A 27,522-nucleotide genomic window follows, 5' to 3' on the forward strand; every position below is an offset into this window, starting at 1 on the left:
TACAGAACAAATAGTTTCTCATTAAACAGTCAGTACACATATTGTTTTATGATATTGGTTAACAACCCCACAACATGTCAACACTCTCCCTTCCTGACCTTGAGGACCTTTTTTTTTTTTTTTGGTGAAAATATGCATAGCAAAAGATACACCATTTAAAAAATTTCTACATGCACAATTCAGTGACATCAATTACGTTCTTCCAGTTGTGCTGCTATTCTCACTGTCCTTTTCCAAATTATTCCATCACCATTGTCTTCAACTCACTGTCCCCTAGGCTTCCAATTAAACCTTTTGAGTTGCTGTTGTCAGTTTGATCTCACATAGATAATTCTGTTTTTTTTTTTTGTACTTTAGATGAAGGTTTACAGAACAAAATAGTTTCTCATTAAACAGTTAGTACACATATTGCCCTGTGACAATGGTTAACAACCCCACGACCTGTCAGCTCTGTCTTTTCTCAACCTTGGGTTCCCTGTCACCAGCTTTCCTGTCCCCTCCTGCCTTCTATTCCTTGTCCCTGTATTGCTGTGCCTCATTAGTCCCACCAAATGATGTTTTCCTGCTCCCTTTGCAATAACTTTCTTGTTATAATGCTGCATCATAATGGATTTCTCTTTGTATATGGCCTTTCTGGCCCTGGCTTTGTAGTTCTGCCAAGATGATTTTCTAGGCTACAATCTTGCAAAGGGGTTGGTGAGTCTACTGCAAGTAGGGTGAGTCAAATAGGGTGGTCAGTAACTATGCAAATTAGGTGACTGTGGCCTACCAAGGGGGTTGGTCAATTCGTGGTCTTGGTGGAAGGAGTAGGCTTATAAAAGGGCCAGTCCCACAGAGGTTGAGGGGAACCTTATACCTCAAGAAGAAGAACCTGGAGCAGAGTGCATCCTTTGACCCCAGGGTTCCTGCACTGAGAACCTCTTAGACCAGGAGACAGAGCTGTAACAGTAGAGATGGGGTGGGACGACACTAGACCAGTGGCAGCAGTATGAGCAGCGGGAACCAGGAGACTGGCACAAGGAGGCTGCTGTGGGCTTGCTGATCCATGGAGCGAGGTGGCTGCAGTGGGCTTACCAATCCATGGAGCGAGAAAGCTGAGTGCCTTCGGGCAGGACACTAGCTGGTTGAGTGGGGTGCCTCTGAAGCCAAAAGAGCTGTAACACTTACCTGAGCAGGGCAGAGGCTTGAGTAGGACCTGGCGGCAGGCACGGCCGAGAAGCAGCTGGGAGCTGTCTTGGTTGGAAGCTGTCTTCTTAGTTGTATCCAGCTATTTCCAAGTCGATTCTGATCTCGAGTTGTAACCTGTTACTTCTCTCACTAAACCACATAATTGTGAGTATGGTCTGTGAACTTTCTGTGGCTGTTGCAATGAATTATCGAACCCAGCAGAGAAGTAGAGAGTGCCGTGGGGAGGGCGGCTGGTGTCAGAATTGATAAAAAAGGTGAACAGTGAAGGTATGTCTGACCTCCGCCTCACAGGAATCAGCTTTGTGCTGATGCTGATTCTCATCTCTCCTGCTTGTGAATTTAGGTGGTCTGATGCTAGTAGATTGCAAATACCTAGGTTTGTATTTGTAGGAAAATAATAGAAACCTGTTACAGGTTTCTTTTTTCACTTAGAGATCTTTCATTTTAATTTGAATTATTTTTTCAAATCTGATTTAGTGCCTTGTTTCTCCTTATGTCTCATCTTGGGTTTTTACTTTTAAAAAACACCTTTATTTTTTGCATTTGAGATTTATATTTCCTGATGAAAAATTAAGACATACAGATAAAGATAAAAGGAGAAAAACAAAAGCTACCCAGACATGACCACTATTAACATTTTGGTGTATGTCTTTTCAAAGAGATCTATCTACTGTATCTCAGACTACATATATATATATATATATATATAATAATATTGTGTTTTTGGTGAAGGTTTACACAGCAGTTTAGTTTCTCATTCAACAATTTCTACATAGGTTGTTGAGTGACATTGATTACATTCTTCACAATGCGTTAACATTCTCATTATTTCCGTTCTGGTTGTTTCATTTCCATTAATATAGTTTCCCTGCCTCCTTACATTCTCATCTTTGTTTTAAAGTAATTGTTGACCATTTAGTTTCATATAGATGATTTTTTAAAGGAGCACAGCACTTACAGGTGATATTCATTATTTTTTGAGCCAGTTTGTTATTTAGCTGCAAGGTGACCTCAGGGGTTAGTTTTGGTTCAAGGTTTCAAGAGTATCTCAGGGCAGTAGTCTTGGGGAGTCCTCCAGTCTCAACCAGTCCAATATGTCTGTTTTCTTCTTTTTTTAAGAATTTGAGGTTCTGTTGCACATTTTTATTCCATTCTATCAAGGTCCATCTATTGTGGCCCTGATAAGAATGGTCAGTAGTGGTAGCTAGGCATCATCTAGTTCTTCTGGTCTCAGGGTGGATGAGGCTGTGGCTCATGTAGACTATTTATCCTGTAGACTAGTTTCTTCTTTGATCATTGGTTTCCTTCTTTCTCTTTTGCTACAAACAAGTAGAAACCAATAGTTGTATCATAGATGGCCACTTGCAAGAGTATGCCTAGGATGTAGAACATGACTTTATGAACTATATTATACCAATTGACTGAGATGCTGTACGAAACTATGGACCTAAGTCAGGCTACATCTATTTAATGTGTATGAATGGGTCTCAAATCTCAGTGCTCTGCTTGCTTGTAGCAGGATGTCACTTTTTTCCTGGCATGACCTTCCATAGTGATTTTCAGTAGGAGTCCCTGGCCATGAGTGGCTTCTTGCCTCTTTTCATTGCTACTTATAAGCCTTATAGTTCCTTTAGCTTTGGAGTTTGTTGCCCTTGCCATCCTTTGACACCTTGACCACTGACTTCTGTGCTGCTGCTGACTGCTTCTGAACCATGCTGACATTCTCTACACTGCCAGTGTCCACACAGCCCACAAACCACTCCTGTCCATGCTGTAGCTGAATTCCTGGGGAGCTTCACCTTTTGTCTTCTCCCTCATTAGCCATCAGAGAAACCATTTTTATGACCAACTCTTTGAAAAGGCGTTTCTCCAGCAAGCAGTTGGGGCCCTGATGATAGCTGTTCCCACTGTTTTGCAATCATTTGTTCCCCAGAATATACAGGCACTTCAGAATGGCTAGATAGGTGCTGGGGATTATGAGATAGTTAGTGCTGTCTTTCATAGTGGTGCCTGGCAAACCAGTAATGGTGGATTTTTTCCTCTTTAAGAAGGGAAACTACTCCTTGCCTAATACGAGTCTAAGCTTTTCAAGGGGAAATTTCTGGCACTTTGTACAGTACCCTGTACAGAGTAGGCCTCCATAATTACTTGTTTTATGAATTGTTGAATCACTACATACCATGTGGTGTGGTAAGGACCAACATGAATCCAATCCCCAAGATGTGGAGATCGATCTGGTCCTCACATTCCCACTTCTCCATTCTCATCGCCAGCTGCCTTCATGACACTCTCTCTGACCCTAGCCACCTGGAGTTAGGTCAGGGCTCACAAGTTAAAAGGACATAGGCCTTCAGACTGCTAAATAGGCAGATGCCAGCTGCAAATTTGGGGGAGTCCACATGGCATCTCAGCCTTCTGTCTGGCTGGCTACATATTTGGGACTGGTTTCCCACTACCCCTTTAGGATGCCAGCTGCAAGCTTGGGAGTCCACATGACACCCTTACTTTGTGACCTGCTGGCTCCCCCTGCCCCTTTGGGTTCAATAATTTGCTGGAATAACTCACAGAACTCACGGAGTATGCCGTGCATACAACAACAGATTTATTACAGCCAAAAAAGATACACATGAAGAGATGCATAGGGCGAGGTCTGGGAGGGTTCCTAGTACAAGCTTCCTTGTCCCAAGGGATGCACTACCCTCCTGAGAGCAGATGTTCTCATCAACCAGGAAGCTCTTCGAGCCTCCATGTTCAGGGCTTTTATCGGCTAGTCCTGTATGATAGGCTAAATCATGCCTCCTGAAGATAGTTGATATCGGCCTGCCAGGGGAATCTTCTGATCTGGCCAGCCCCCGTTCGCCAGCACAGATTCTCAGATGTGGCCTGGAAGTCCCAGAGCAAGACACTCCAATTACTCCATAGGTCATTTCTCTGGAGCCAAGGACAAAGGCCACCTTACTTAGTATAAAACTAGGTCCTTTCTCCCACACAAGTTAAAAGCTAAGTATGATGAGGGAGTCAAAAGAGGATAATAAATTGTTATCACTAGGTTGCTTATTCTCTGATATGTGGTTCTGTTTTTTTAATATAATTAGTATAGTCGAGTTGGGGATACAAGAAATACATACAAGTACAGAGATCAGCTGAGAGGTGAAAATAGTAAGTGCTATGGGAATTCTAAGAACAGAGCACAGAGAGCATATTGGGACAGTACAGCAGTACAGCCTTGTCTCACTTATGCAGCTGGTGTAGGGAAGAGCTGATCTGTTCCTTCTGGGATCAGAATAGTTCATATAGGTGGAGAGGAGTGATGCAAAGGTGCTTGCCAGGTCGAACCCAAAGTTGAGGGAAGGTTTGTGCAGCTAAGGCATTCTGAGATACTCTACACCATGATTATGTACCCCTTTCCACTCCTACAACCATGGAAAGCCTCACTGGGAACAAAATACTAACACCTCCTTTTTTACCTATATCAGAATAGCAGCTGTGGGAAGCATTTTGAATTTAGTACATGGGAGAACAGTGACTGTTAGGAGTGGCAGGCCCTGAAGTCTTGCTTCTAGCAGCTGTGGTGATGGATTTGGGTGTCCTGTTGCCTACTCCCCAAGCTTCATTTTTCTTCCCCACATCTCCAGGGCAGGACTCTCCTCCTTCTCTTTGTTAATAAATTGAGAGAACACCAGGACCACATGTATAGTGGGGGAGCTGGTAATGAGCACCTGCTTCCCCCCATCAGGATGACTTCCAGGCTTCTAAAAAGGGGAAGGAATAGGAGAGCCCTCAAAACCCAAATGCTATTTCCTGTCTTCGTCCATACCAAGGAATGGGACTCCTCATTTTCCAGAGAATGTCAAGATGATTTGCACATTATCACAGAACTCCTTATAAAGATGAAAGGTTTCCTGCTAATGTTCTTTAAATGTAATTCATTTAGTAATGTTATGTAATTTAAGAGAGCAATGGTGGTTCAGTGGTAGAATTTTTCTCCCATGTGGGAAACCTGGGTTCGATTCTTGGCCAATGCACCTCATGTACAGCGCCACTCCTCTGTCAGTGGAGGCTTGTATGTTGCTATGATGCTAAACAGCTTCCAGATTAAGACATACTAGGAAGAAAGGTCTGGCAGTCTACTTCTGAAAATCAGACAGCAGAAACCCTGTGGACCACAACGATCTGATTTGCAACTAATCATGGGATGGCAGCATTTTTTTTTAGTTGTACTTTAGATGAAGGTTTACAGAACAAACTAGCTTCTCATTAAACAGTTAACACACATATTGTTTTATGACATTGGTTAACAACCCCACGACATGTCAACACTCTCCCTTCTTGACTTTAGGTTTCCTATTACCAGCTTTCCTGTCCCCTCCTGGCAGCATTTTTGTTCCATTGTGCATGGGGTTGCCGTGAGTCGGGGGCTGACTGGAGGGCAGCTAACAGCAACATATGACTTAACATTGTAAGGAAAAAGAAGCTATTACTTTCTCTGTAGAAATTTAACAGTTACTTTTATTTTGCAATTTCTGAAAATTTGAGGACATTCTTTTCTCTCTTAAAGGTTAAAACCTAAATTGTAACAGGGCAAATACTGCTGTATTTACACAGGATCCTGTGCTTGGGAAAGGAAACTGTGAGGAGATTAGAAAGGAACAGTTGTTACTGTGTCCCGGGTCTTTGCTTTCTCCTCATGATTTTGGCCCTAGATAAGGCTAAGGAAGAGGAAATGTGGTGCCTTTCTTCTTACCCTACACTAGTCTGTTGCAATTGGTGATCTGTTTTCTCATCTTCCCTCTTTGAAGGAGTTATTTGAAGAAAAATGGGCTTCGTAAATCGACCCCAGTCTCTCCTCTACACAAAGAACCCTTAAGGATACTAGCAGGGAAGAAGCAAATTAAACGGAGAGCTCATCTGCACCTCAGAAAAACAAAAACATGGCGTTTTGAGGAGTGAAGGTAGCATGCTGTTGGCCATGGGTGATCAAGACACAGCCAGACAATGTGGACCAATTTCTTCACACTACGGGTTTTCTGCTGTCTGTTTGCAGTGTTGATGGTGGCGGTGCTCATCATCAATGTGACTCAGGTGGAGGTGAGTGATACTTGTTCATGACTAAGGGAGCCAAATCTAGGATTTGAGGCTAACTCGCCAGGGACATTGTTGGTCATCAGGAAACTTATCCTGGTCACGGTTCTTATTTTCATTTATTTAAGAAGTATTTGGTGCCTACTTTGGTTATATGCTGTGTTAGTCACTGAGGGTGCTGGTGGTGGGGGCAGGTGCTGATGAGTGGTGAAGAAGATAGACTTATTTCTTAACTTATGGAGCCCATATTCTAAGTGTGCATGGGAGAAAAAAATAGTAAGTGATAGTCAATCATCTAGTATAACAGTAAATGATAATTAGAGGGTGTGAAAAGAGCTATAAAGAAAGGAAAGGGAGCTACTTTAGGGTGATGAAGGAAACCCTCTTCAAGGAGGGGACTTTTTAGCTGTTACCTGGCAAAAATCTGAAAGAGATTTCAGGAGAGGGAGTTGATGATGAGTCGATTTTGAAGACTACTGTATAGCACTCAAGGTCAGGGACTGTGAATTACTGAACCCCTCCCAAGTGCCTGCCACTGAGAAAATGCTTAGTAGTACTCTCCTGCCTTCTGCATGAACTCATATGTCACCAAAATTTATGGAGTAGTTGCTGTACAAAAGGGTGCTGTCCTTTTTATTTTGTTGGCTTGTGGTACTTCTCAGGTTAAAGTTCCATCTTAATTATGGCATTTCTTTGCTTCTTGCCTTTATTAGCACAAGATGTTCTAAAGCTAAGCCCTACATTTTTTCTTCTTCCTGTTTGACTCACTTTGTGATTTTAGCAGAACCTTTAATCTCATTGTGAAATGGGAATGCCAAGGTCCTGCAGATATTTTTTGTGAGCCAGTAGTAAAATTTGTAAGGTACTTTGAAGAATGTAAAGTGATTCTGTTAAAGATCTATTGAAATGCCTTTAAGTGTGAAAGCCAGGTATTTCCCCTTCCTTTTCTTTGCTTAAACTATCCTTACATGTTTTGCTAAAGATGCCAATTCCACACTGACAGTGCCTATACCCAGAAACTGTCAATGATGCTTCTAGATATTATAAAAACTCCTAACCTCTTAAGAGTTTTTTTTTTAACCTTTCTCTTTTAAAAATGTGATCATTTTTCTTTTTTTTCCTCCCCATATACGTAGGCCTCAGTTTTGTTGAATTTGAACATTTAATATAAGGCCACTTAAAAAAAAAAAATTGTTGAGTTGATTCCGACTCATAGTGACTGTCTTAGTCATCTATTGCTGCTATAACAGAAATACCACAAGTGGATGGCTTTAACAAAGAGAAATTTATTTCTTCACAGTAAAGTAGGCTAAAAGTCCAAATTCAGGGCGTAAACGCCAGGGGAAGGTTTTCTCTCTGTCAGCCTTCTCATCACTCTTCCCCCGGACTAGAAGCTTCTTGGCGCAGGGCCACCGGCACTGCTTTCTTGGTGGTGTGAGGTCCCCTCTCTCTGCTCACTTCCCTTTCCTTTTTATCTCTTGAGAGATAAAAGGTGGTGCAGGCCACACCCTGGGGAAACTCCCTTTACATTGGGGTCAGGGATGTGACCTGGGTAAGGGTGTTACAATCCCACCCTAATCCTCTTTAACATAAAATTACAATTACGTAATGGAGGGCAGCCACACAATACTGGGAATCATGGCCTAACCAAGTTGGCACGTATTTTTGGGGGACACAATTCAATCCATGGCAGTTTACTGTATAGGACAGAGTAGAACTGCCCCATAGGGTTTCCAAGGCTGTAAATCTTTATGGACGCAAACTGCCACATCTTTCTCCTGCAGAGCGGCTAGTGAGCTTGATCTGCTGTGCAGCCAAGCGCTTTAACCACTGTGCCACCAGGGCCCCTTAAGGCCACTTAGCAGGTGTCAATTTTGTCTGAATATATCATGATACTTAATAGGATGTGATGTTTGTTGTTCAGTATCAATAATGGTATGTTAAAGCCTCAATTAGCCAGAATTTCTTAGTTAAAATATTTGCTATTATTTTTCTAAGTGCTTTGAAAGAGTTTCTGTGAAAAATGAAAAACACACCAACTTGGAGAGGTTATCCTGGATTTCTATTCTCCTGCAGACTCTCTTATCTGCAGCTAGGTATGTGTAGATCTGATTTTCAGAGTGATGACCACAAAGCCCTAGAAGATCCTTAATAAATAAAATGTTCTGCTATGGTTCCTTAACTGCCAGTTAAGTAGCAAAATAGTATCAGTACGTCCTAGAAAGGTTTTCAACAAGACATGTCTTTGAGCTTAGCTCTCAGATAAAGAGCTCAGTCGTTCAACTGCTATTCTCTCAGCAGTCCAGTTAATGGTTTTTGCTGGATCGAGCAGTTGGGGAAAGATCATTGTAGCAACATGTGTTTTACTTGGTGACAGTTTGTGTTGGACAGCTTGGAAAAAGTAAGTCAGAAATCTTATTTTCACTTTAGAGAAAGGCTGGGTCCCAGGAGAATCTTTGATACTGAAGAGTAACAGTCATTGAGAAAGGAAATAAAATAGGAAAGATCTGATATATTCCAGGGAGGACTTGTTAGAGATCTATTGGTAAAGAACGAGAAGTGGGAAGGATATGAGATCAGGATCAGTCTGTATGATTTCCATTAAGATTTGTAGAGTAAGTTAATAACAGAGAGGAGACTAGGAAAGAAATAAGAAAATAAGTAACAGGGAATAAAAATGTAAAATGAGTCCCTAGGTGTGCAAACGGTTAAGTGCTTGATTACTAGCCAAAAGGTTGGCCATTCAAACCCACCCAGAGGTGCCTCAGAAGATGCGCCTGGCAATCTGCTTCTGAAAGATCACAGCCTTGAAAACCCTATGGAACAGTTCTACCCTGCACAATTGGGTCATTATGAGTTGGAATTGACTGGATCGACAGCTAACAACCACCATAGTGACAATGACAGTGATATCATGATATATTATTGTTCCATAACTTATTTAGCCAGTCGCTATTGATGGACTGGTTGATCACTATACTAATAAGTGTCAGTAGTATGCTCCGATTTTCTGATAACCAGACACAGACATGATGAGGGTAAATCAGTAACGGTGTGCTTATATAAAGGATATAGAAGGAAGTCATTTCAGTCTGGATGAATGAAGGTGCAATCTTCTAGAATTCAGTCCTCAGTTATAGGCAGTGATGTCTGAGTGAATTAGGGTCCTAGAAGACCTTCTGGAAGCTTGGCTGTCTCTCTCTGGGCCCAGCCTTATATATTAGTTTAGGGTAGTTCTGCAGATAGGCTATTCTGGATATGTGTTGGGGACCACCTTATCTGAGCCAAGTGTATCGCAACAAACTTGGTGTTATAAGGTATATAATATAAGTAGAGTACAGCTCTCCCAGGCTGACTCAGCTTGGTCCAAGTACACGTTCCTGAACCTAGAGCTGCAGATCTATAATAAGGGTTGATCACCTGGATGTCTTTGAGTGTCACATTCACATGCTCCTAGACTTTATAGGAACTTTCCTGTATAGACATTTAGGGTGTCTCTGGTATTATTATTTTTTTCTATCACAAATAGAAAAATGTGTATAACATTCCTTTAATGTGCATCAGAATCACCTGGAGGGCTTTTTAAAACATAGATTGCTGGATTCCTCTTCTAGATTTAAAGAAGACTAATGAGGTGTGACAAGTAAATGTAACACATGATCCTGTATTAGGTCTTTAGTGGAAAAATTTTGCTATAATAGATATTATTAGGACAATTGACAGCATTGGACTGTGGACTGTAGATTAGATGAAAGTGAGTCAGAATTGCCTTGACAGCAACGGGAGTATAACAGTGACAACTTTCCTGAATTTGTTAACTCTACAGTGGTTAGTTAAGAGAATGTTTTTGTTCTTTGGGAATACACGTTGAAGAATCAAAGGCTAAAGTGTCATGATATATGTATGCAACCTACTGCGAAATGGTTCAAGAAAATAATACATATGCAGAGAGAGAATAAAGTAAATTTGGCAAAATATTAACAATTGATGAATCTGGGTAAAGGGTATATGGTTGTTATTTGTGCTATTCTTGTAGCATCTGAGAGTTTGAAAATATTTCAAAATATAAATTAAAAATTAAAGTTACGGATTATTTAAAATTTTGATGGATGCAGGTTGCCCTCTATGTCACAACACCAGTAGTTCCATACCACCATGAGTGGTTTGGTGCAGCTGTTCGATGTAGCTGTTTTGATACAGCTATCCTGATGTCAGTGGAAACCCTGGTGGCGTAGTGGTTAAGAGCTGCCATCTGCTAACCAAAAGGTCTGCAGTTTGAATCCACTAGGCACTCCTTGGAAACTCTATGGGGCAGTTCTACTCTGTCCTAAAGGGTCACTATGAGTTGGAATTGACTCGATGGCAACAGGATTTTGATATCAGAGGACACTTTGTTTCCAGTTTATCATGAATATTTTCAAAAGTATAGAAAAGTTGAAAGCGTAGTGCAGTGAACAACCCATGACCCAATACCCAGAACCAACAGTTGTTGATATTTTGCCATGTCTACTTTACTTCTTGATGATACTTTCTTTGCCGAATCATTAGAAAGTAAGTTGCAAACATTCTGACATTTTACTCTTAAGCACTTCAGTATGCGTCTCCTAAAAATAGTTATTTGCCTACATAACCACAATCCCATGATCACATCTAAGAAAATTAACAGTTCCCTAATGTCATCCATTACGTAGTCCATATTCATATTTCCTCAGCTGTCACCCAAACATCTTTTATAGCTATTTTTTGGAAACATGATCCAAACGACATTTACGTATTGTACTAGGTTATGTACCTTTAATCTCTTAATTTAAGAAGTTTACCACCTTTCATTTTTCATGATACTGACTTTTTTGGATAATCAGACCAATTGTTTTATATAATGTGTTCCACATTGTGGATTTGTCAGGTACTGTTATCATGGTGAGGAGCCCTGGTGGCGCAGTGATTAAGAGCTTGGCTATTAACCAAAAAGTCAGCAGTTTGAATCCACCAGCGACACCTTGGAAACCCTATGGGGCCATTCTCCTCTGTCCTATAGGGTGGCTATGAGTTGAAATCAACTTGATGACACCAAGTTTTTTTTTTTTTTTTTTTTTTGGTCTTATCATAGCATTATTTAACTTGCTCCTCTAAACTGTATTTTTTGTAAATGCTTGATTAGATTTAGGTTAAGCATTTTTGGCAAGAATATTTCATAATTTCCTGTTTCATACCTCGTATTGCATGTCCGGTTGTTCTGGGGACTTCTAAAAACTTTTTTATCATGAAAAATTATAAGCATTCACAGATGTTTGCAGAATGAGCCCCAGTAGTACCCTATCATCCAGCTTCAAAAATGATCATACTGCCATATTGCCAGTAGGGTTTCAATATGAAACCCTTCATATTTGTTTGTTTGTTTATTTGATTATTTGTTGGAGTATTGTAAAGCAAATCCCAGACATAAGGTAATTTTTCCCATAACTACCTGAGTGTGTATCTCTAACTTCTAACATTTTAAGATATAATCACTATGACATTGCCATATGTAACAAAATTAACAATTCCTTAGTATCATTTAATGTCCAGTCCATTTCATGTTTCTCTTAATATTTCAAAGATAACTTTTTATAGTTGTTTTGCTTGAATCAGGATCTAAAGAAAGTCCGCTCATTGCTTTTGCTTGTTGCACCTCTTAAGTTTCTCTTATTCTGTAATGATACACATTCCTTTTTAAAATTTTTGTACCTTTGATTATTGGACAAACCTGGTCATTTGTACTATAGAATGTTCCACATTCACGATTTGGGTGATTGCTTTCTCGAGGTTTGTTTCTTTCATATTTGCTGTGATTGTTAGAGCAAAAGGTTTGATTAGATCTAGGTTCCAATTTTCTTGGGCAGTGGAATTGATAGGTTGTGCTGTGTACTTCCTTACATGGTATCGTTAGGCATGTGAAGTCTGTTTGTTTCATTTTTAGTGATAAGATTTATCAGTGAGTTCAGGTGCTGGAGAAATTTTGATGAACTTTAAATATCAAACTTTAACCCATCGGCTTAAAAAAAAAAATTACCAAGTAATGTGCAAAAGAGAGAACTTTTCCCTTCACTTACCCTCATTCCATTGCCAACCTCCATCCCTGAGGTACGTCTTGGGGATGAGGTAGAGGAGGATAGAAGCAAATCGAGATCTGACTCTAAAGAAAGACCTCTATTTTTATTTATTAGCTGTCTTATTCAGATTGTTTTAGGGAAATCATAAATCATCACTGCCTGTATCCCTGTTGCAAATCACACCAAAGCACAGTACCTCGATTCTTTCCATTGGAGCCCAGATCCACACCTGCAGCTTGGAGGGTCAGCTTCGTGCCTTTTGATTACAGACTCATGTGTGTAACACCCCTTGTTTTTTCCATCCTCAGTGTCCTAATTCAGACAGCTTGTCCCAGTCAGCAGTCACACAGGCCTCTCAGGCTCTGGAGGGTGACAGCTTACCTGTGGGTGATCCCCCAAGGTAAATTTTACAGTCACCACAAGCCTGTGTTTTAGGTAGATTGTCCCATATTTTCAGATTTGCTGAGTATCCATTTTCTTCCAGTGCTCTGGAAGGTGACTGCCTATTACTGTATGCGCCACAGGGTCTTTTGGATACTGTTTCAAAATAGCCCTGTCAGAGAGGCTGTATTTTGCTTCCTTCGGGAGTGTGGTGGAGAATAATTTTCTTCATGCACAAAGACTGTATATTGTAAGGTACAAGTCTGGCTATTCCAGTTATACCAGAAGAAAAGTTTTCCCACATGTGTTGCTATAGCATAGTAAAGCAGATTTCTAAGAAGCAAGCAGCAGTCTAGGAAGATAGTTTTAAATATTAAAAAAAGCCTTACTAATGCCCATTGCTTTCCAGGAGATTGGTGGAGCTAACGTTACTATTGCACTCTTTGGAGGGACAGATCAATTAGATGTTACTCATCTGTATTCCCCATTGTGCCTTGCAGTGACCTTCACATTATGAAAGTTAAATTATGGTACCAACAATTGAATCAGTGGTGCAAGTGAACATTGGGTTTGTGGGACAAAGAACTTGGTTTGACCCCTTGACTCTAGTTTCTGAAAATAACCTGAGCAGTCAAGATGCCTGTGTTTCCAAAATAGCTGGGCTAGTAGAGGCTACACAGGCCCCATACCTGGCCAACTAACCTCTGAAAGATAGGGGCGCCTAATATAGCCATGCGTATTCATTGATTGGATTGATCATAACTATGTATTAAGGCCCAAGTCATGCATAGTCATTGAGGTCCCAATGACTAGGGGACCCAGGACCTTGGAGCACTCTTTTCTGTGAGGCCTCCTGGATCTGTGAGAACATCCATGCATATCCCTGGGGACAATGGAGGCCCTGTGCTGGGAACTCCCCCAGACCTTGCCTGTACCCTTTCTGGTTATAATCAGTGGGTAACTGTAAGTATAGGTTATAGTTTCCTTGAGTTCTATGAGTCATTCTAGCAAATTATTGAACCCATGGTGGGGGTGGGGGTGGTGATGGCAGTGAGAACCAGCAGAGAGGCTGGCGTTTGCCCATTTGGCAGGGCCTGAAAGGACAGAGTTCTAACTTGTGAAGACCCAACTCTGGGTGGTTAGGGTCAGAGAGAGAAAGTGCCACATGAGAGGCTGGTGTCAGAGTGATAAAGAGGAAAGTAGGCGTATGAGTTATCTTCACAATTTGGAAGTTAACCTTATGTTGGCTGTTATTCATACAGGGTTTAAAATAATTACCCTAAAAGCCATTTCCAAAAAGAAATCTTCCAGAGGGACAATTTATTCTTGGATAAATCAGATAGCATTGCTAGTTAGGCAATTTTACTGCAATAAGTTGCTATCACTTAGCTTGCATACAGGTGGATATCAGAAGATCTGGGCCTAACTCTGACCAACTGAACGATCTTCAACAAGTTACCTGATCTGAATTTCCTCTACATAAGAAAAGATTAAACCAGTTTGATATCTAAAATCATTTCCACATTTTACTTTTCTGATTCTGTTATGACCCAAATATTCAACAGAACAGCAACATCCCCTGATATCAGTCATCTTTAGAATGTACTTCAGCTTTGTTTCTTCCCATCCTGATTTTATTGTATTTCAGTAAGATAACCCCGTAAAACTTGTGAGCTCTGGTTTTTGAAACAGTATTATCCCAAGTGGTTTTATTAATGTTTAAATGAGGCAGAAATTTGCTTGGCTGAACATAAAGAGATTTATTATAGCTGTTGTTTCTGTTGTTTGTGTCTTTCTCTTCAGTTCTTGGACAATGAGACTGTTTCAGCCACATTCATCGACAACAGTGGACAGTTTCTTCCCCCACAGGTGACAGGAATTAGCCGGAATCCCTACTGTGGCTATGAGCACCAGGCCCTGTCCAGCCGGGAGCGTGTGGAGGAGGACTCCTTGCTAGCGGCCTTGCAGTGGCAGGTGCCTGGCATGGGCACAGTCCCCTTTGTTAAGAGCACTGACCCTGCTTCCAGCTACTTTGTCATCTTGAACTCTGCAGCCTTCTTCAAGGTGGGAAGCCAACTGGAGGTGCTGGTTCATGTACAGGATTTTCAAAGAAAGCCCAAGAAGTACGGTGGAGACTACCTGCAGGCCAGAATCCACTCTCCCAAGCTGCAGGCTGGGGCTGTGGGCAGAGTGGTAGACTACCAGAATGGGTTTTACAAGGTCTTTTTTACTTTGCTCTGGCCAGGCAAAGTTAGAGTGTCTATATCTCTGGTCCACCCCAGTGAAGGAATCAGAGTTCTTCAGCACCTGCAGGAAGAGAAACCAGACAGGGTCTATTTCAAGAGTCTTTTCCGTTCAGGAAGAATTTCTGAAACTACTGAGTGCAATGTGTGTCTTCCCGGGAGTCTGCCCCGGTGTAACTTCACAGATCTCTACAGTGGAGAGCCCTGGTTCTGCTTCAAACCAAAGCAGCTCCCTTGCAGCAGCAGAATTAACCATTACAAAGGTGGCTACCTGAAGGGCCTCCTAACTGCCGCAGACAGTGCTTTCTTCCAGAGGTATGTGCTCCTTGTTCTAAATTAAAAAAAAACAAAAAAAAACCCAAACCCATTGCTGTTGAGTCCAACTCGTAGTGACCCTGTTGGACAGAGTAGAACTGCCCCATAGAGTTTCCAAGGAACTCCTGGTGGATTTGAACCACCAACCTTTTGGTTAGTAGACGTAGCACTTAACTACTACACCACCAGGGTTTCCATGGTTAGATGCCACAAAGTAGGTGGCAATACCTTAACCGTATGTGTGTTGTAAGGCCCAAGGGCCTCTTTCATCCTTATCAAGGGGAGTGCTAACCTTCTTTCCTTTCTAAGCGTGGTTTAAAGAGCCTTTTTCCTCCCTCCTTGTCCCACTTAGGAGAAGCTTTCTTGTTTTGGCTATGTGTTCCTGATAGCTTCCTAAACTTGGCCTAATTCAGGTAAGGTAGTACGTAAGAAAATAAGTACAGATTTGTATTTTGTTATCAGTTTTATGGAGCACTGGTGGCGCAGTAGTTAAGAGCTCAGCTGCTAACCAAAAGGTCAGCAGTTCGAATCCACCAGCTGCTCCTTGGAAACCCTATGGGGCAGTTCTTCTCTGTCCTGTAGGGTCGCTATGAGTCGGAATTGACTCAGCAATAGTAGATTTAGTTTGGTTTTTGGCATCAGTTTTATAATAGTTTCATATAGTTTATTATAAGTGAAGCTTAGTGCATGTTCAAGTTCAAATTAAAGACCTTTTACCCCTCATTTTTTGTTTTTCACCTCATGTCTATGTTTTATTTCAGAACTGTATGGCATATCTATGAGCAAGATTACTTACTCATAGAACAGATAAAGAAGTCATCCAAAAACAGGCCTGTGAAGGGTCTAGTAGTCAGGCTGGTGTTTTAATTTTTTTAGGAATTTTATTTTACTTCCCAGCTGCATGGACTGTTGAACACAAGTTTTAATTTGTGTTAATAAAATAAATTGTTTAAATGATAATAACATCAGTTTTTAAAATTATATAAAGGAATACCAGTGCAAACTACTTTTTTTTTTTAAAGTTTACAATTGTTGAAATCATTGCAGTGTTGTATACAAATTCCTCTTTAGAACCCAGACATAGAACATTTCAGCATAATGATCAATATATGGAATAATGTGCAGGATGGAATAAATAGAATCTGTATGAATTAAACTTTGTGTTCAAGATTCCATAGAGTCCTAAAGTAAATTAAAAGTCCTAAAAAATTAAAAATTACAAGAGCTATGGGTTAAAATGTACAAATTATTATTTGAAAGCATGTATAAATGTTTTAAAAATTTTAATGAAATATATATTTTTTAACATTTGCTGGTAGAGAGGTATTTTTGTTGAGTACATCTGGGCATCCTAAAAAATTCCATGTTTTATGTCTGCTCAGTACTTGATTGGGCAAAAGTTGGTACCATAAGACATGTGATCTATAGGAGTTCCTAAAATTACACCCTCTAATTTTCCACTTCTGGAATTAGTTTTTGGTCCTCAGCTTAAGTGTACATATGGTGGGCTCATGCCATACTTTTAGAAGGCCAGCAGAGGGAGCACTACTCAATGTCTTTACTGTTCTTGCCTAGTATCATGTATGACTCGGTACAAAAGGTCTTTAGCTTTAGTTTTAAATATGGATTCAGATCTCAGACTTGCTGTTACCAGTGACTGTGAGCACATTCTTTTATTTATGTGCATGTTTTGCCTATGTGTGAGGACTACTCAGTTACCCCCCTTTAGAGTTGCGTTGTCAGTCGGTTAACTGGCCTTGTGAAGGGAAGGAAACAAAACTTACATCATTTCCTCAAATTCCATGTGGAAAAAAGTGGTCAAAAGGCTAGAAAATTAGATTAGTAAAAATTAAAAAAAACAAAACAAAACTATGCCTGATACTATATCTCACTATTAAAAAACAGTAAAGTACTTCTGAATCCAGAACAATAAAATCATGTTTTTGTTTCTGCCCTTGCCTGGATACCCTGGGTGAAGCATGCTGCAGTAGAATCATTACAAAATTCTTCTCACCTGGGAATGAGCTGAGAAAACAGTGTTTGGGGCAGCATAGGTTTTTAGATACCAAGAATTTGACAGAGTCTAGATACTGATTTTATTTTTTACATTTTTGATTTTGTTAAAGTTCTGAAATATTGCACCAGGCCATATGAAAAGAAAATAGTGTCATGGATTGAATTATGTCCCCCCAAAAATGTATCAGTTTGGCTGGGCTATGATTCCCAGAATTGTGTGGTTGTCCTCCATTTGGTGATTGTCATTTTATGTTAAAGAGAATTAGGGTGGGATTGTAACACCCTTGCTAAGTTCACATCCCCGATCCAATGTAAAGGAAGTTTCCTTGGAGTGTGGCCTGCACCACGTTTTATCTTACAAGAGGTAAAAGGAAAAGGAAGCAAGCAGAGAGGAGGGACCTCATACCAAAAAAGAAACAAGCATTGGGATCAGAGCACATCCTTTGGACCTCAGGTTCCTGTGAGGAGAAGCTCCTACCTAGTGCAGTGGAAGATTGACAAGAAGGACCTTCCCCCAGAGCTGACAGAGAGAGAAAGCTGGAGCTGACACCCTGAATTTGGACTTCTAGTCTACGAGACTGTGAGAAAATAAATTTCTCTTTGTTAAAACCATCCACTTGTGCTATTTCTGTTAGATCAGCACTAGATGACTAAGACAATAGATTGAAATTGATCTTTTCAGGGATCTTTGAGTATACTATTTCGAGTTCATGACCTGAATATATTGAGTTGTACTAATTTTTACCTTTCTGCTCAAAAGATTACTTAATTCAGAAAAAATTAGGAAGCTTAGCCTTGGTCCTTGGTTCCCTAAATGAAGTCGGACAATTAAGGCAATTGTAGTCTGTTCTTTACCCACAAGGAAAAAAGTGTTAGTCTTAGAAAGGATACTATTTTTGCTTTAAAAAATCCCTTTAATATGAAGGAATGCCTTTTGAAATAATGAGCCTATCATATAAAAAGCTTCCCTTTTATTTTAGCCTGATTTATGCCTAAATCTATTTTTGACCAGTGTTTCTTACATTGGGTGCCAAGGAATTTAAGGGAACAGTGAGGGGGTTTGTGGGCCTTACTCTGACCTACTCTGTTGGGTCATCCAGCCCCCCGCTTTTCACGTCATCATCCACCTTCTTTCCATCATCACCTCTTCTTTTTTTTTCTTTCTCTCGAACTTTGTATTTTGAAAAACTTCAGATCTTTAGAAACATTGCAAGGATAATAGCAGTGACCACTCATATACATTTAACCTAGATTCATCATCATCAGTATTTTGCCACATTTGCTTTCTCTCTCTCTTTCTCTGTATGTATATGTATGTGTGTGTGTTTAATATTTTTTTCCCTGAACCACTTGAGAGTAAATTGCACCTGAACGTTTGAGAGTAAGTCATAGACATCATGGCACTTCACCCCTAAATACTAAAGAATAAGGACTTTCACAATACAGTTATGTCATGGATTGAATTGTGTCCCCCCAAAAATGTGTGTATCAATTTGGCTAGGCCATGATTCCCAGTGTTGTGTGGTTGTCCTCTATTTTGTGATTGTAATTTTACGTTAAAGAGGATTAGGGTGGGATTGTAACACCACCCTTACTCAGGTCACATCCCTGATCCAGTGTAAAGAAAGTTTCCCTGGGGTGTGACCTGCGCCACCTTTCATCTCTCAAGAGATGAAAGGAAAGGGAAGCAAGCAGAGAGTGGGGGACATCATACCACCAAGAAAGCAGTGCCAGGAGCAGAGTGCACCCTTTGGACCTGAAGTTCCTGCACAGAAAATCTCCTATCCAGGGGAAGATCGATGACGACATGGACCTTCCTCCAGAGCCGACAGAAAGTATCCCCTGGAGTTGATGCCCTGTATTTAGACCTGAAGCCTACTAGACTGTGAGAAAATAAATTTCTCTTTGTTAAAGCCATCCACTTTTGGTATTTCTGTTAGAGCAGCACTAGATGACCAAGACAAGTGATCACATTCAGGACATTTATTATTGAAACAATTCTGTTATTCAATATGCAGTCTGTATTCAAGTTTCTCCAGTTGTCCCAATAATGCACTTTAAAGCCACCTTTTTAATTTTGATTTAAGCTCTAATTGATGATCACACAGTATGTTTTATTCTGCTTAATCTCCTTTAATCCAGAGCAATTCTCTGATTTATTTTATTTTTCATGACATGAGCATTTTTGATGTCATTGTTTGCAGAATGCCCCTTAATTTGGGTTTGTTTTTTTCCACACAGCTAGATTAAAAAATTAAACATTTTTGCAGGAAAACTATAGAGGTGTTTTCTTCTCTTTCTTACTTAAAGGTCTAAAGGAAAAGTAGGTTTTATGTACTCTCTTAAAAGCCATGTTCTCTCTTAAATGTCACCCAATTTAAGTTATGAAAGTCTATTATTCTCTAACATAGCTCTCTATACTTCACTGCTTTGTTTTTTTGATCTATCTTCCCATTAAAATGTCATTTCCACAAGGGGGAAGTGCTGTGTGTTTTGTTTACTGTTATATCCCTGGCATCTAGGACAGTGTCTGGCACATAGAAGGTGCTGAAAATTATTAAATGAATGAGTGAATCTCTTCTGAAATTGATGAAACAATAAAAAGTCATGACTTTAAGTTCTCATATAAATACTTTGGAAAGTTAGCATTTTATTTTTCTGTTTGTTTTTTGGTGGAAGCAATCCAGTTACAACTGTAATCAGTTTCTCCCCTAGTTTTTCATCCATCAAATATTTACTGAATACCCACTCCAGTTCAAGTCTGTGCTAAGTGCTAAAGATACAAAGGTGAATGTAGTACAGTCTATGCGTTTGAACAGTGTATATTTTAGTCAGGGGAACATACCTTAAAGAGCCATAGTAATGACAAACAAAGTGCTGCATGAGCACATCAGGGCAAATGTTCCCAGTAGGACTCATCCCAGATCTGGGCAAGGCCTAAGAAACCTGACATTTGACTTAGTGCTACGTAGACTTGTAACTTGAAGACTGTTGTTAGGTGCCGTTAAGCCGGTTCTGATTCATAGTGACCCTGTGTACAACAGAATGAAACACTGCTCAGTCCTGCGCCATCATCACAATCATTGTTACGCTTGAGCCTATTGTTGCAGACACTATAGCAGTCCATCTTGTTGAGGATCTTCCTCTTTTTTGCTGACCCTCTACTTTACCAAGCATGATATCCTTCTCCAGGGACTGGTCCTGCCTGAGAACATGTCCAAAGTGCATGAGACTAAGTCTCACCATCCTTTATTTTAAGGAGCTTTCTGACTATACTTCTTCCAAGACAGATTTGTTCGTTCTTCTGGCCCAAACCGATTGCCAGTTGATTCTGACTCATAGCAACCCTATAGGACAGAGTAGAACTGCCACATAGGGTTTCCAGGGAGCAGCTGGTAGATTCGAACTGCCGACCTTTTGGTTAGCAGCCTGAACTCTTAACTACTGTGCCAGCAGGGCTCCATTCTTCTGGCAGTCCATGGTATATACAATACTCTTAGCTAACACCGTAATTCAAAGGTGTCAATTCTTCTGTCTTTCTTATTCATTGTCCAGCTTTCGCATACATATGAGGCAATTGAAAACCCATGGCTTGGGTCAGGTGCACCTTAGGTCCTCACAGTGACATCTTTACTTTTTAACACTTTAAAGAGGTCTTTTGCAGCAGATTTGCCCAATGCAATATGTTACTTTCCTGACTGCTGCTTCCATGGATGTTGAGTGTGGATCCAAGTAAGATGAAATCCTTGACAACTTCAATATTTTCTCCGTTTATCGTGATGTTGCTTATTGCTCCAGTTGTGAGGATTTTTTTTTTTATTTGCTAATTTTTTTTTATTGTGCTTTAAGTGAAAGTTTACAATTCAAGTTAGTCTCTCATACAAAAATTCATGCATACATTGTTATGTGACCCTAGTTGCTCTCCCTATACTGTGACAGCACACTCCTTCCTTCCACCTCGGATTTCCTGTGTCCATTCGACCAGCTCCTGACCTTCTCTGTCTTCTCATCTTGCCTCTGGACAGGAGCTGCCCATTTAGTCTCTTGTATCTGCTTGAGCTAAGAAGCACACTCTTCACAAGTATCATTTTATGTCCCATAGTCTAGTCTAATCTTTGTCTGAAGAATTGGCCTCGGGAGTGGTTTTAGTTTTGGGCTAACAGAGAGTCCGGGGGCCATGACATCCAGGGTCCCTCCAGTCTCAGTCAAACCATTAAGTCTGGTCTTTTTACTAGAATTTGAGTTCTGCATGTTACTTTTCTCCTGCTCCATCAGGGACTCTGTTGTGTTCCCTGTCAGGGAGGTAATTGGTGGTAGCTGGGCACCATCTGGTTTTTCTGGTCTCAGGCTGAGGATTTTTGTTTTCTTTATGTTGAGGTGTAATCCATACTGAAGGCTGTAGTCTGATCTTCATCAGTAAGTGCTTCAAGTCTCTTTGTTTTCAGCAAGCAAGCTTGTGTCATCTACATATTGCGGTTGTTAATGAGTCTTGCTCCAGTCCTGATGCCATGTTCTTCTTCATATAGTCCAGCTTCTCGGAATATTTGCTGAATAAGTATGGTGAAAGGATACAACCCTGATATACACCTTTTCTGATTTTAAACCATGCAGTATCCCCAAGTTCTGTTTGAATGACTGCCTCTTGGTCTATGTACTGGTTACCCATGAGCACAATTAAGTGTTCTGGAATTCCCATTCTTCGCAGTGTTATCCATAATTTGTTATGATCCACACACTCAAATGTCTTTGCATAGTCAATAAAACACAGGTAAATACCTTTCTGGTATTCTCTACTTTCAGCCAAGATCCATCTGACATCAGCAGAGATATCTCTCGCTCCACATCCTCTTCTGAATCTAGCTTGAATTTCTGTCAGTTCTCTGTCGATGTACTGCTGTAACCGCTTTTGAATGATCTTCAGCAAAATTTTAGTTGTGTGTGACATTAATGATATTGTTCGATAAGTTCCGCATTCTGTTGGATCGCCTTTCTTTGGAATGGGCACAAATGTAGATCGGCTTCCAGTTGGTTGGCCAAGTAGATCTCTTCCAAATTTCTTGGCATAGACAAGTGAGCACCGCCAGTGCTGCATCCATTTGTTGAAGCATCTCAGTTGGTATTCTGTCAATTCCTGGAGCCTTGTTTTTTGCCAACACCTTCAGTGCAGCTTAGACTTCTTCCTTCATTAACATCAGTTCTTGATCATATGCTACCTCCTGAAATGGTTGAATGTCGACCAGTTTTTTTTGGTGCAGTGACTCCGCGTATTCCTTCCATCTTCTCTTAATGCTTCGTCTTCATTCAATATTTTCCCTGTAGAATCCTTCAGTATTGCAACTCGAGGCTTGATTTTTTTCTTCAGTTCTTTCCGCTTGAGAAATGCTGAGCATGTACTTCCCTTTTGGTTTACTAAATCCAGGTCTTTACACATTTCATTGTAATAGTTTGCTTTGTCTTCTCAAACCATCCTTTAAAATCTTCTTTTCAGCTTTTACTCATCATTTCTTCCATTTGCTTTAGTTACTGTACATTCAAGAGCAAGTTTCAGAGTCCCTTCTGGCATCCATTTTAGTCTTTTCCTTCTTTCCTGTCTTTTTAATGACCTTTTGCTTCTTCATATATGATGTCCTTGATGTCATTCCACAACTCGTCTGGTCTTTGGTCATTAGTATTCAATGTGTCAAATCTGTTCTTGAGATGATCTCTAAATTCAGGTGGGATATACTCAAGGTTGTATTTTGGCTCTCATAGACTTGCTCTAATTTTCTTCAGCTTCAGCTTCAACTTGCATATGAGCAATTGATGGTCTGTTCTGCCATTGGCCCCTGGCCTTGTTCTGACTGATGATATTGAGCTTCTCCATCATCTCTTTTCACAGGTGTAGTCGGTTTGATTTGATTCCATCTGGCGAGGTCCATGTGTATAAAACCAAAAAACCAAACCTGTTGCTATCAAGTCAATTCCGACTCATAGCGACCCTATAGGACAGAGTAGAATTGCCCCATAGGATTTCCAAGGAGCGGCTGGTGGATTTGAACTGCCAACCTTTTGGTTAGTGGCTGAACTCTTAATGACTGCGCCACCAGGGCTCCTCCATGTGTATAGTATCTGTTCATGTTGTTGAAAAAAGGTATTTGCAATGAAGAAGTTGCTCATCTTGCAAAATTCTAACATACGATCTCCGGTGTTGTTTCTATCACCAAGGCCGTATTTTCCAACTACCAATCCATCTTCTTTGTTTCCAACTTTGGCATTCCAATCAGCAGTAATTATCAGTGTGTCTTGAGTGCAGTTTGATCAATTTCATACTGCAGGAGTTTGTAAAAATCTTCAATTTCTTCATCTTTGGCCTTAGTTGTTGGTGGGTAAATTTGAAAAATAGTCGTATTAACTGATCTTCCTTGTAGATGTGTGGATATTTACCTATCACTGACAGCGTTGTACTTCAGGGTAGATCTTGAAATATTCTTTTTGACGATGCATGTGACACCATTCTTCTTCAATTTAGTCATTCCCAGCATGGTAGACCCTATGATTATATGATTCAGAATGGCCAATAGCAGTCCATTTCAGCTCACTAATGCCTAGGATATAGATCTTTATGCATTCCATTTCATTTTTGATGACTTCCAGTTTTCCTAGATTCGTACTTCATACATTCCACGTTCCTATTATTAATGGATGTTTGTAGCTGTTTCTTCTCATTTTGAGTCGTGGCACATCAGCAAATGAAGGTCTTGAAAGCTTTGCGCCATCCATGTTAATAAAGTCGACTCTACTTTGAGGAGGCAACTCTTCCCCAGTCATGTTTTGAGTGCCTTCCAACCTGATGGGCTCATCTTCTGGCACTATGTCAGACAATGTTCTGCTGCTATTTATAAGGTTTTCACTGGCCATTTTTTCAGAAGTAGACTGCCAGGGTCCTTCTTCCTAGCCTGTCTTAATCTGGAAGCTCTGCTGAAACCTGCCCACCATGGGTGACCCTGCTGGTATTTGAAATACCAGTGGCATAGCTTCTAGCATCACAGCAACACACAAGTCACCACAGTACGAGAAACTGACAGATGAGTGAAGGCTAGGTATTAATAAAATAGACATTCTGGTCAGTATAAACCGTTCTCCAGCTGAAGGGTAATAAGTAGTTCAGTGAGGAGCCAGGGTGGTGTAGTGGTTGAGTGCTTGGCTGCTAACCTAAAGTTCAGCAATTTGAACCTACCAGCCCCTCTGCAGGAGAAAGATGTGGCAGTCTGCTTCCGTAAAGATAACGGCCTTGGAAACCCTATGGGGCAATTCTACTCTGTCCTATAGGGTTGCTAGGAGTTGGAATCGACTCCATGGCAATGAGTTTGGTTTGGTTTTGGATTTGACCTCTAAAGGAGCCCCAGTGGCACATATGGTTCAGTGCTCAGCTGCTAACCGGAAGGTCAGCAGTTGGAACCCAGCAGCTGCTCCGAGGAAGAAGATGTGGCAGTCTGCTTCCATAAAGATTACAGCTTTGGAAACCCTATAGGGTGGTTCTACTCTATCCTATGAGGTCACTATAAGTCAGGATTGATTTGACGGCATTGGGTTTGGTTTGGTTTTTGGTTAAGTAGTTCAAACTCATGTGCTCATTCAGAAACTGTACATAGACCAAGAGGCAATCATTCCAACAGAACAAGGGGAAACTGCATGGTTTAAAATCAGGAAACGTGTGTGTCAGGGTTGTATCCCTTCACCATACTTATTCAATCTGTATGCTGAGCAAATAACCCAAGAAGCTGGACTGTATGAAGAAGAACTGGCATCAGGACTGTTAATAATCACTCATTAACAGCCTGTGATACACAGCTTTTACAACCTTGCTTGTTGAAAGTGAAGAGGACTTGAAGCACTTACTGATGAAGGTAAAAGACCACAGCTTTCAGTATGGGTTGCACCTCAACATAAAGAAAACAAAACCCCTCACAACTGGACCAATAAGCAACATCATGATAAACGGAGAAAATATTGAAGTTGTTAAGGATTTCACTTTACTTGGATCCACGATCAACGCCCATGGAAACAGCAGTCAAGAAATCAAATGACATATTGTATTGGACAAATCTGCTGCAGAAGACCTCTTTAAAGTGTTGAAAAGCAAAGATGTCACCTTGAGGACTAAAGTGGGCCAGACCCAAGCCATAGTGTTTTCAATCATACCGTATGCATGGGAAAGCTGGACAATGAATAAGGAAGACTGAAGAGGAATTGACGCCTTTGAATTATGGTGTTGGTGAAGGATATTGAATATACCATGGACTGCCAGAAGAATGAATAAGTCTGTGTTGAAAGAAGTACAGCCAGAGTGCTCCTTGGAAGTGAGGATGGCGAGACTTCATCACACGTACTTTGGACATGTTATCAGGAGGGACCAGTCCCTGGAGAAGGACATCATGCTTGGTAAAGTAGAGGCTCAGCGAAAAAGAGGGAGACCTTTGACGAGATGGATTGTCACAGTGGCTGCAACAGTAGGCTCAAACATAGCAATGATTGTGAGGATGGTGCAGGACTGGGCAGTATTTTTGTTCTTTTGTACATAGGGTTGCTGTATGTCGGAAACAACTCGACGGCACCTAAGAGCAACAACAACCAGTTTAAACTGCTATTGGTTATTTTGGAGTTTACAGCCTTTGGCCGGGCTAAGTAGTAGTCAGTGTGAAAAAATATTAAAAACTTAGTAATTCTTGTTCAGTTTCTATATATACATAATCTGCTTTTTCTAAGAGACCTAAGTTATTAATTAATTATTGTATTGGTTAACATTTTTAAGTACAGTAAAACTTGCGAAAGCTGGAACCTGTGTAAGGTGAATACCTATTAGAGAAGGAAAACGCAAATATTTTCCACTAAAACCAGCATCAGAAAAGTGGTCAGACTGCACCCTGTCAAAGGTGGAAAACTTGCGAGACCCGGAAGAACAAGGCAGTCCCTTTGAGTTCTGCCTCTCACAGGTTTCACTGTATATTTAATCTTAATAAGGCTCCGTGAAATCATATCCATTTTTTTCTTTGCAAATAACGATACATAAATGAAAATAAATGAAAATAAAAAACTGCTCCTAAATCTTGTGTTATTTTTATTTCTTTTAAAGTGGTGTCAATATCAAAATGCCAATCAACTCTAGTGGACCTGACTGGGTGACCGTGGTTCCCAGGAGAATAAAAGGTAAAAGGAAATGAGCTTGATGACTTATTTATTTATTGCTAAGTTGTACGAGGCGCTGTAGTTTCACTGATGTTACAAAAACTTTTTTTCCTTTAATATGCAATAATAACTTCTTGGCATAATTGAAAATACTGAAAGGACTGTTTGATTTAAAAAAACCCAGAAGTAGACCTTGTTATGAGTTGAATTGTGTTCCCCAATATGTATACAATTCTGGGTTTTGTTATTTATGCTCATGTAAAAGTTGTCTGTTCCTCTCCCCCGCATTTGTCCCCTTAAGGACCTCTAGAACTGTGGTGTCGAATATGGTGGCTATTTAAATTAAAATTAAATGAAATTAGAAATTCAGTTCTTCAGTCACAGTAGCCATGTTTCATGTGCTTAATGGTCACGTGTGGTCAGTGGCCACCATATTGGACAATATTTGATATAGGATGTGTCTGTCATCGCTGAAAGTTTAGTTGGATATTTCTGTTCTAGACATATTCAAGAGACGTGTGTGAAACTGTCATGAAAAATGTTTAAATGGAAAAGCACGAGGTTAGTGAATGACGGTTGTTCTCCAAGCGTGGTTTCCTGACCAGCAGCATTAGCATTACCAGGGAACTTCCTGGAGTTGCACATTCTTGGGGCTCCACCTCAGACTACTGAATCAGAAACTCCAGAGGTAGGGGTGCCTGTGTTTTAACAAACCCTTTCAGAGATTCTCACTCATTGGTGTAAGATGTTGTTAATAATAAAAGAATGCAATTCAGAAGTATAGATTATGTGGTGCAATGGCTAAGTGCTTGGCTGCTTACCAAAAGGTTGGTGGTTTGAACCTACCAGCCACTCTTGGGGAGAAAGATGTGGCAGTCTACTTCTGTAAAGATTACAGCATTGGAAACCCCATGGGACAGTTCTACTCTATCCTGTAGGGTTGTTATGAGTTGGAATCGACTCCATGGCAATGGGTTTGGTTTTGTTTTGGACTTGACCTCTAAAGGAGCCCCTGTGGCACAAATGGCTAACGCTTGGCT

The 27,522-nt window shown here is 40.5% G+C and overlaps 1 protein-coding gene and 1 non-coding gene across 3 annotated transcripts in view; one reads left to right on the forward strand and one right to left on the reverse strand.

Annotated features, from left to right (window-relative positions):
• NXPE3 (neurexophilin and PC-esterase domain family member 3) overlaps nt 1-27,522 on the forward strand; it is a 42,675-nt gene that overhangs the window by 1,077 nt on the left and 14,076 nt on the right. For both annotated transcript variants that reach the window (XM_004378147.2, XM_023732878.1), the window contains exons 3-5: nt 5,988-6,276; nt 14,547-15,301; nt 26,430-26,503. In XM_004378147.2, coding sequence (XP_004378204.1) covers nt 6,184-6,276; nt 14,547-15,301; nt 26,430-26,503 — 922 coding nt within the window. In that variant the 5' untranslated portion in view covers nt 5,988-6,183. The remainder of the gene's footprint in view (nt 1-5,987; nt 6,277-14,546; nt 15,302-26,429; nt 26,504-27,522) is intronic.
• On the reverse strand, nt 15,490-15,611 carry LOC111820911 (U6atac minor spliceosomal RNA). The gene has a single exon (XR_002824397.1). It is a non-coding gene; the product is annotated as a U6atac minor spliceosomal RNA (small nuclear RNA).

The sequence above is a fragment of the Trichechus manatus genome, unplaced genomic scaffold (assembly GCF_000243295.1).
Source record: "Trichechus manatus latirostris isolate Lorelei unplaced genomic scaffold, TriManLat1.0 scaffold00055, whole genome shotgun sequence".
In the NCBI taxonomy this organism is placed as follows: domain Eukaryota; kingdom Metazoa; phylum Chordata; class Mammalia; order Sirenia; family Trichechidae; genus Trichechus; species Trichechus manatus.